The 9913-nt window shown below is 36.4% G+C and overlaps 1 protein-coding gene across 2 annotated transcripts; it reads right to left on the bottom strand.

Annotated features, from left to right (window-relative positions):
- Positions 1 to 1461: 1461 nt before the first annotated feature.
- LOC105058860 (WUSCHEL-related homeobox 8) lies at positions 1462 to 9708 on the bottom strand. Of its 2 annotated transcripts, none has more exons than XM_073249763.1 (4): positions 9175 to 9707; positions 4733 to 5260; positions 4569 to 4650; positions 1462 to 1604 (listed from the first exon to the last, which is right to left on the bottom strand). In XM_073249763.1, exons 1-4 carry the CDS (start codon positions 9404 to 9406, stop codon positions 1532 to 1534), a joined length of 915 nt encoding a protein of 304 aa, XP_073105864.1. In that variant the 5' UTR covers positions 9407 to 9707; the 3' UTR covers positions 1462 to 1531. The 2 variants fall into 2 exon arrangements, with proteins under 2 accessions (XP_073105864.1, XP_073105863.1); XM_073249762.1 differs by lacking the exon at positions 1462 to 1604 and adding an exon at positions 1611 to 2201 and having other exon boundaries at positions 9175 to 9708.
- Positions 9709 to 9913: the final 205 nt, after the last annotated feature.

Genomic DNA, 9913 nt, shown 5'->3' with positions numbered 1-9913 from the left:
TTTTTATCTTTTCACCGCAGGCGTGATTGCTATGTGAAAATGTAAATTATAAACTAAAACTTATGTTAAAAATACAATATATCCACTGCCAATTTTTTCATTTTATAAGATTCCTCGTTATATGGGGGCTCTAGTACAATTCTAATGTCACAGATAAAAGTATAAGAGATTAAACTGTTTGATATTGTTATTATTTTTGTATATTTATTTTTTTATAAAAATAATGAAAATTGACGGAGATTTACGATGGAGGCAGCACTTGCACAAAAGTTGTCGCATTCTTTGTTTTTATTTTATTTTTTTTAAATGATAAATCTTTGATGCTAAAGTTCTAAAAATTTATCGACTGCTTAAAAAATGAAAGGATTTTATGAGAAAATTTTTTGTGCACCGTAAATGATATAGAAAATCTGACTTAGAATGTACAGTCTTGCTTGATTGATCCACATAGCTATTGCTTTTAATGTACATTTAATGACTGTAATTTTATTTTTTCGTTTGAAATTTTGAATGATAAAAATATTCTTCTTTTTGAAAAAAAATTATGACATCATATGATATATTCTAACATCTTGCATCAAATTATGACTTCCTACACACAGAATGTCATAATATGATCTAAAAAATTATGACATCTTGATATATTATCAGATATATTATCAAATATCATAATATAGTTCAAAAAATTATGACATTCTAATATATTATGATGACATCTTGCAGGATGTTATAATATGATCCAAGATATCATAAAATGAAAGGAGCATTTTTGTCCAACCATTTTTCAATGCGCATTTAATGCCTACCGTTCTATTTTTTTGTTTGAAAATTTTTAATAACAAAAATATTTTATTTTTTAAAAAAAAATTATAATATTCTATAATATATTATAATATTCTGCATCAAATTATAACATTCTATATGTAGAATGTCATAATATGGACATAAAATATTATAATTTTTTTCAAATAATAAAAATATTTTAATCATTTAAAATTTTAAATAAAAAAATAAAACTACACACATTAAATACGTGTTGAAAAGTGATAACTACATAAATCAATGAGATAAAACAGTACGCTCCACATTAAATTTTTTAAACTGCCCATGATACACAAAAAAATTTCCCAGGGTTTCATTGCCCTATCTCCCTTCCAAAAGCGCGGTGCCATAACAAAGCAAAAGAAGCTACTGAGACAAACAAGAAACTCTGGAACAGCTCCATTTACTGACCAATTAAGTAATCCCATTTACTGAGACAAACAAGAAACGCTTGGAAAACAGCACTCCGGCAGCCTCCTAGTAATCCCATTTACTGACCAATTAAGTATTGAGATTTTCATTCGGACATAATTTATTTAGAGTCATTAGAAAAGATTTTACATGGATCCTGCCGGTTGTCCAAAACACTGCGATGGAGGATCAATTTGCCAGTTCCTGAAACTTTTTGGAGGGTAAATCTCATGCTCAACAGCAGTTAATTATTGCAACCAATCACTAGATGGACAATCTTTTTCACTCTCAACTACAATTACAAACGCAACTTTACTGAAGGTGAATGAGCATTAGCAGATTCCTGCCAAGAGCCAGTACATAATAGACCTCTGCAAATGTGAACATGAATCATCTTTAAATGTAAGTTCCCACGGCCAGAAAAGAAGAATATAACATACTCACAGCAGCAGGAATATATCCAGAAACATTGTTCAAAGATCTGAATCACCTTTTGCAACCAATTGTCCAGGATCAAGTATCTGAAACCAATTCAAGGACTGTTTTGCGGAGAATAGTTGTGGATTGTCAGTTTTCTCATCTGAATCCTATCATGATACACAAGCAGTGGATTCTAGGAACAAATTTCTTGTTACTTGTTCATTGACTTCATCATCAAAACTCTAATTGGTAAATGTTCTGCAACATGGACCTCTGATTTCATGTTCGAGCAAGAGTCCTCCCGAAGCCCTGCGGCATGGTTATGTTTTCTATCTCTGATATTTCTTCTGTTGATCGGTGTATCTTTGACAGATCCACCAAGGAGGTCCTCCATAATATGATGTTTGGTTTGAAGACTGGATGTGGTTTTTAAGGATTTTTACTTGCCCTCTGCACTGTTCCAAGACTCACTCATGTTGCTAATCATATGGATTCTATTTTCTATAGGGCTCCATCTCCTGTGTTCCCATGCAGCTTCGAGCTCTCTCCTGTACTCCGACTCCAGTAGATATATCTATATTAGGGCTGTTTAACATAGACACATTACCAAAAAGCAAGGTAATTTCATAAATTTGGCGAAGGCTTTCTATGGAGCGATTTGAACATAAGGATAACTCATTTTGGTTACTTGATATATGTAGGTTATCCTTAATGCTGACTATGGGGATGTGATATGAACAAACATTTTTTTCCTGCTTGTGCTAGTGTTCTTAGCCAAGGCTCAGCTTTGACTGAGATTGAGAAATATATGAGCCTCAGTCTAAGAAATTAACAAAATTGGCTGGTTATTGATCATCCTTAGAAATAGCTATTTAATTATTTACCTCTCTGATTTTTGTGGTGTTTAATTTTATCCTTTGCTCCACTAAGCATCTCAGGCTACCTAAATGGAATCAGCTCTCATCATATTACCAAGATGGAGACAACACAAGAATTCAAAGATGTGTTGCCTGGGAATGATTTTTTGCTTCTCTGTCAAAACGTGGTATGCGATTATATAAACAATTTGCATGTTCATATTATATTCCAATCAAATCTTAGGTCATCAGCAACACAAGTCATCTTCAGATTACAAATTCTGTGGGTTGATAACTTATTACATTCTAGTTAAAACATTCTGGTTATGTATTTACATTCTACCTTTTTGGCTAATTTACATGCCTGGGTAAGCTTGGTCAATCATGATCAATTGATAGTGTACATAATCCTGACAAATTACCAGCTTAACCAAGTTTTGACATAATCCAGTGTAGACTGGTAAACAGTGGATGTGGATTGGCAGCTCAAATGGTCAAAGAAGCTAGGAAACTCGGTTGCAAATTATATATGATCGTAAAATATAGTGTATGCGAAGCACTTGGCCTGAAAAACTATGGATAAAAGAATGCAATAGAAAACATACATATATACTGGTGAATTTTTGAAAGAAGTTCATGAATGAAAATGATTCTTGAATTCATGCTGGGAAAGGATTCTAGATATCAAATGATATTGTTGGATGGGAAGGGATGCGAAAATAGAAGTAATATAGCCCGGAAAACAATGAAAAATGTCATGTCCCTGAGAAATGGGAGCAAACACCAGACTTTGTGTTATATAGCATGATAGTTGTTTAGCACGTTATCCAAACGTTCCTTCTCCACCATTTTAATGATGCAAACTGTATACCACAAGGTCGGAACATGGTTTTATGTATTATTCCCTATTCATTGTTTTGTACTTAAAGAGTAGCTTTACACCACAAAGTCAATTTTTATGGTATTCAATAAGATCCTTTCCCTGGGACTTCCAGATGACTGTACAAGATACATCTGCTGGAATCTTCAATGAATCCAAATGCTAGACATTTCAAGTATTTGGCTTGTGATACCATCCTGCTGCATCCTAGTTAGTCAATTTGACTACCTTGAAGGTCAACTGAACTGTGTCAGATCATGTGGTCAACGGTCCATGTTGATTCAAACATTTTGGAAGCCCTACCACTAACGTCTGTGCTATTCTCAGGATTACGGTTCATACATCCTAGGTTATTAATTAATATTACCTATATATATATATGTGTGTGTGTGTGTGTTGTATTACCATGATATTCCTGATGTGATCACTAATGGCCATGCTATTAAACATGTCTCTGTTTGCACTACAGAACCTTATCAGTGCCGTTCCTAGTATCTGCAATCTTTAAGTGCATTGATTTGTTATGTTAAAATGACTAGCCAATAGAGTACTAGAATGATAAGACAATCTATTGTAAATGATCACGGCTGCTCATCATTCGGTCACTTCCACCAATTTTGCCTCCATTAAACCTTCAAATCGACAAATAGCTTTTACAGAGAACTGTTGAGTTTTATTCAAGCTTGATATCACTCTGTGGACCAAAAAAACCTAGTTCTATTTAGGTGCTATAGAGGAGAAGAAGTGAGAATGGAGGTTTTCAAACTTGGAAAGTTTCAGCATGATCATATATCAGTCTAGGCATTGTGAACCTCCATTTTCTAATATCCATTTCCCTTGTGCTGATTCCCCATCATCAAAGTAAAAGTTGAGTGCCAAAGTATCATGCTTGAACGTACTTAAATAACTACACAATTTAAGCAGACATAGCAAACATCACTGACTACATCTTAATAATGGATCTTTTCACCATCAAGATCTGCATTAAGAGTAAATCAGGAACCTATTCAAAGGATGCTAAACAGTCATATTGTCTTCAGAATCTCAGGATTCATGAGCAAGTTTTAGAAAGTATTCACTACAATTCTCCAAACAATTTTTAGCAGATCCTTGAAGAAATATCACCAGTTTGTCAGTGTGGATGCTACGATCAGCAAAAACTAAAACTAGAATGTTACCCAATCAAGTCGTAGCTCTCTCCTGGTCGACAAGGGCTAAAACTTTGAGGAATTTCCATCTTGCCAATCAAGTGATCAATTCCTGCAATGATAAGAATCAATCAGCAGAATGAAAAGATTCTAGTGGAATAGTAAAGAAAATCTAAATTAGATTAAAAACCTACTTGGGTTTGAAAGAGCATTCTCATAGAAGGACATTTGTCCTAAACTGCCAGAAGACCTTGAAATGTCATTTGATGCATACATGCCCTGTCTTGGATTGGTCTCCAGATCCATAGAACGCATTTCAGAGTTCATTTGTGTTCCATGAATGGAGAGATCATCTGTTCTTGAAGGCAGGTTTTCATGGGTCTGTTTCTCTGACTTCGGCTTTTTTTCACTTGGGGATTCATCATCTGCCTCTACTTCGGAATCAGTATTATTTGGTAACGCAGCCGTCTGCTTTCGCTTTGACCGTGCCCTTCTATTCTGAAACCAGTTATAGACATTTGTTTCAGAGATCTGACCATGCTGTGACAATTCAAGAGTTATATCTTTTATCTTCTGCTTGCTTGGAGTCCCATTGCCTTCATCAAATATACTCTCCAGAATTTGTAGCTGCATGGGTGTTGGAGTCCACCGCTGCCTTGCAGTGAGCTTGTGGCCCCCAGGAGTCATCAGAGGATCACAGTACAGTCTACCCAGTCTCATTCCTAAACAAGAAAAACAAGAATAGCTGAAGGAAATTAAGAGAGTATTCGTATGGAATCAACCTGCTTAATCCACAATAATGGACATCAAATTTTGAAAACCTATCACATTAAGAAAAAGAGGGACCATAACCAAAGTTATAGCTATATATTGCTTGTAGTTTCAAAAAGAAACAAAGCAGCAATACAAAAGCAGCTAATGCACTTCACTATATGTTTCATGAACATCAACTATGGGTGACCTACTCTTACTGACAGGTAGAAAGAAGTAGTTCACTGTCCATCCATGCAAGGAGCATCAAAGGGCCTCTTTTTTTTTTTTGGCTAAGATGCCTTTGAGATGATATACATGGAAGATGGAGGTTGATCGTATGAGTTATTATGTGCTGTAACGTTATCCAGAAGAATTTATAAGCTATTGTAGAAAAGAACCCAAATCAGGATGTATGTTGTGACCTTTTGTGATAGAAATCATGATCTTTCATCCAACAGGGTATACATAGCTGTTCAAGAGCCAGTCCTGTATACAGGTTAATAAAAAAGATGGGAGTATGCAATCACCGATCTGCCTGGGCATGTTGGCAGAATGGAAGTGGTGTTTCAGAACTTTGGATTCAAGAACATAAAATACTAAAGAGTGAGAGAGTTGATGTATGGCACCATGTCAGGTTGAGCATATTACAAAACTCTTTTTATGGATTTTTATATTCTTCTCACAAGTTCTTTTTCCATGTCATTCCAGACATCTATGGCACTGCTTGAAAATTAAATAGAAAACACATATGAGAATGACAGAACAGAAGTACTTATAAAAGTCATTTTTGGTGAGTTCCGTATTACATCTGAGCTGTTCTGATGATGACTGATCTTCTTTAATAGCTTAACGAACTCAATTTAACATCGATACTATGTATATTTTTAAACCATCACAGCAAGGTACCTGTAAAGGATTGTATACATGACAGAATAACAATCAAAACCGAATATGCTAAAACTCCTGCAAATGCATAAGTTTCAGAGAGAACCAGACATCCCCATAATTAATCTTCAGCCTGACAACTTGAACGTACAATAGCACATTCCATGACACAATTGAGTTTAAGAAAAAAATGAAAAGAAAGGAGAAAAGGAAAAGGGTCAGATTGCTGAACAACTATCACCGTAGTCTTCAAGTAGGACCATGCTTTCAACCAAGACCAGCCAATTATGATCAAAACCACCATATCCATCTGCTGCACTAATGTAGCCCTTTTGTTGGCATACATAGTTAAGATACATTTCCATATACAAAGAAAATAGCTCTAACAAAAAAATAGATAATCCACATTAAGCAAAACATGAAAAGATTGCCAAGCTTTTAACTAGTAATAAAGCAAAATAGTTCTGCAGAGAAATTTCATTTGGCAAGAAATGTTGGATGACTTTGACAAGGCTCGATTACCATGTTTGCATACTTAAAGTTGAAGTACTGTCTCAAGGTCCTTCCACACTTGTGTATCCTTCTTAGCTCATTTTCTTCGACCTAGATCTCCTACCAATCTTTGAGCATATAACAGTCATTTGAACATTTCCAATATGGCAAAAGCTTCATTATTGTGTTAATTTTTAAATGGATAGCTATACTTGTGAAAGTATCAACTCTAGAAGATTGTACTGCCTCGATGATAAGTAGGCATCTTTCATTGTTCTTGAGTTGTCTCATGATGATCAATAGGCATGGTTCTTTGCTCTCTCGTTGTCTCATGACAGCAACAAAACTGTAACCATGATATTGCCAGCTAACTCATCTTTAATCTCTCTTAAAGCATCTCTTCATTCTGTAATATCTCATTTTTAAGATACCCAAGCACTAATTGCTACGTGTCATGTTTCAGTATGAAGATAAAACAAGGTCCAAATATAATAATTAGACCACTTTTGAAGATGGTGATAGGAAAAAGAAATACAAAAGCAAAATAGACATTTAATGCAAAAGGAGAAACCACAGTCACATAGCACAGATTCATCGGCTTCCCTAGAATAAGGTGACAAAAATATAAACAAGAGTTCAGAGAATGACAAATATGTATATAAATATTCAGAACATGACTGACATTTAGAATAACAATGAACACAAAGAACTACAACATTGTAGTTGATCGACATAACAAACTCTTACACAGAACCAGTTTATGTGGAAGCAACATCCATAGAAACTCTCACTATATCATTTTCCATATTGATAGATTAGCCAAGAGTAAGAGATAGGCATTAATATTCCCTCTAATAAGGAAATCAACAAACTATATGAAAGCAAAACCAATATATCTGCAATGTCTTCCAGTGAAGTAGTATGGACGATATAGAAAATATGCAATTTTAAGGACAGCTGAGAAAATAAATTTGTTACCAGTAGTAATTGTTGTTTCCGGATTTTCTGTACGAAGGACGAAAATACACCTTAGGACAATGCTACGCACGCTTCCGGTTTTTTTCAATTTTGGTTTGCTATCTTTTGTAAGTTATTTTGTTTAAATTTCTAATAAACAAGCAAACAGTTTTGTTAGCCTTCTTAGATTGCATCCGGTATATATTATAAATCTGTGATCTAACAGTGATACCATAAACAAGACTGACAAAACCTATCTCATCTCCTTTGGCTTGGTTTTGTCATTTGTGCTTTACCATTCAGTCATATAACTAGAAAGACTACAACAACAACTAATCCTACTCCTAAAATGATGCAACCCTTGAATACCATACTGATTCTTTGATCTCTGATATTGCCTACTATAAACAATTCCGTCTTTGTCAAAAAAAACCAAAGGCCACGATTAGAAACAGATGAATGGAATGTTCAAGTGCACGTGATTACTTCACTAGATCATTACCACAATACTACCTTACAATTTGATATCAACACCTCTGCCTCAGACCAAACATAACCACAACCAAGCCGACAAACCTATCCTATCTATTTGGAACGAAATTTCGCAGGAGGAGACAGAAGAAATGGAAATTAGTGGAGAAATATGGGAAGGAGAGGTATTCATTTAGGAAAATCCACACAAAGCAATCCCTTGTTTTACTTTCTGATCACAGGTTTCCAACAGAGGAGCAGCCAGTATTCAGATGGCCACTATATGTCCTCCACATGCACTAGTCCTCTGTGTATCTCTCAACCAACCTAAACTTGCAGATCATATGGCTAGATAATCTAACTACAAAGACTAAAGGGCAACTAAAGGAGGCACAATCTAAAATTCCCTAACCAAATATTCCTTCAGATTGGATATTTAGAACACCATATCACAGACAGACAGGTCTCCTTTAAATAACTTATGTTGACATATGTTGCATAAACCTTTGTACCAAAAAAGACTGCAAAACCCTGGCATTTTTAATAAATGTACAGTTACATTTATATGAAGCCCAAAAGGAGTCACACTACAACTATATATCAAGTAAGTGAACAGAATTTTATAGTACAAGCATCATCAATAAATGCTATTGCTGAAACACTTATATTGAATGTAACAAAATCATTAAATTCCATAACGGCAATAGAAATAAATGAGGCCTCGTCTCCACCAAACACGCAACAAACTCATGCATAATCCAAGAAAAAAGAAACCAATCATTAATTTGCCAGAAAGCAAAACAGAACGAGGAGTTAATAAAGAGAAGCCTGACAAACAAAACACAAAACACACAAGGCATGAAATCCAAACATCTATCAGTCAGCCAAAAAAACCCCAACAAGAGGCATCAAAAGTGGATCTAATCAAGACAGGCTTCTCCCAATATCCCTCCTTGCTTTAAAAGATCCCACCTTTCCCACGAAAATGCCCGAAACAAACCCAGTTGAGAGAGACAAAGCCAAAAAGATCGCATCTTGCGAAGCCGGAGTGGGAGCGGAGGAGGAGAAGGAGGGGCACCTGCGAGGGAATCCTGGTGAGCGGTGACGGCCTTGTGCATCTCGACGAGCTGCTCGCATATGGTGGCATAGACGGAGATCTGGCGGCGTAGCACCTCCATCTGCTCATCTGTCATCACCTTCACGTACAACACCCCCTCCGCCATCCCTTCCCCTCCTCCCCTCCTCTCCTCCTCCTCTCCCCTGTTGGTCTGACCACTAGTATTACCCGCACAAGCCTTCTCCCACTCCATTCCCCTCTCCCCCACTCAAAAAAATCCCTCCTTCCTCTCTCCCATCTCCTCTCCTTCTCCCTTTCTATACGTCTGACTGCAAAAGGGGCAAGTAGAAGAAATGGAAGGAAAGTAGAAACGAGGGAAGACGCGCTACAGTACGAAAGGAAAGCACGCGCGGGACGCGAAGATTGGGGGACTCTCTCTCCCCTCCTTAAAGTAAGTTCTTTGTTGCTATATATATAAAGAGATTGGAAGATAGATATTGGCGGGCGTAGGAGGGACGGGCGTGGAGTGGAGGCTACGGGTGGAAGACGGAAGCAGAGGATGAGTAGAAAACGGAGGAATAAGACCGTAGATGATACGGTGGAGAGAGGAGTGGGGAAAGGTGACGGGGGTGGGTGGGAATGAGGTTGCTGTACGTTGAAATCTCCATGAGATCATAATTACTAGTGTCGGATCAAAAGTGATGTGATTTTGATATGACACGTACGCTGGTGGTGGTGGTGGTTGTGGGGTTTCTCTCTC

The sequence above is a fragment of the Elaeis guineensis genome, chromosome 16, assembly GCF_000442705.2.
Source record: "Elaeis guineensis isolate ETL-2024a chromosome 16, EG11, whole genome shotgun sequence".
Lineage (NCBI taxonomy): Eukaryota > Viridiplantae > Streptophyta > Magnoliopsida > Arecales > Arecaceae > Elaeis > Elaeis guineensis.
This window is presented reverse-complemented; position numbering and strand designations above follow the sequence as displayed.

What these genes read in the sequence shown, in the direction of transcription:
- LOC105058860 (XM_073249762.1), bottom strand. Translation starts at nt 9,406, where the DNA reads ATGGAGTGGGAGAAGGCTTGTGCGGGTAATACTAGTGGTCAGACCAAC. An exon ending in TCACCAGGATTCCCTCGCAG is followed by an intron (nt 5,261 to 9,174) that starts GTGCCCCTCCTT and finishes TTTCTTGTTTAG; the next exon opens with GAATGAGACTGGGTAGACTG. An exon ending in GAATGCTCTTTCAAACCCAA is followed by an intron (nt 4,651 to 4,732) that starts GTAGGTTTTTAA and finishes TTATCATTGCAG; the next exon opens with GAATTGATCACTTGATTGGC.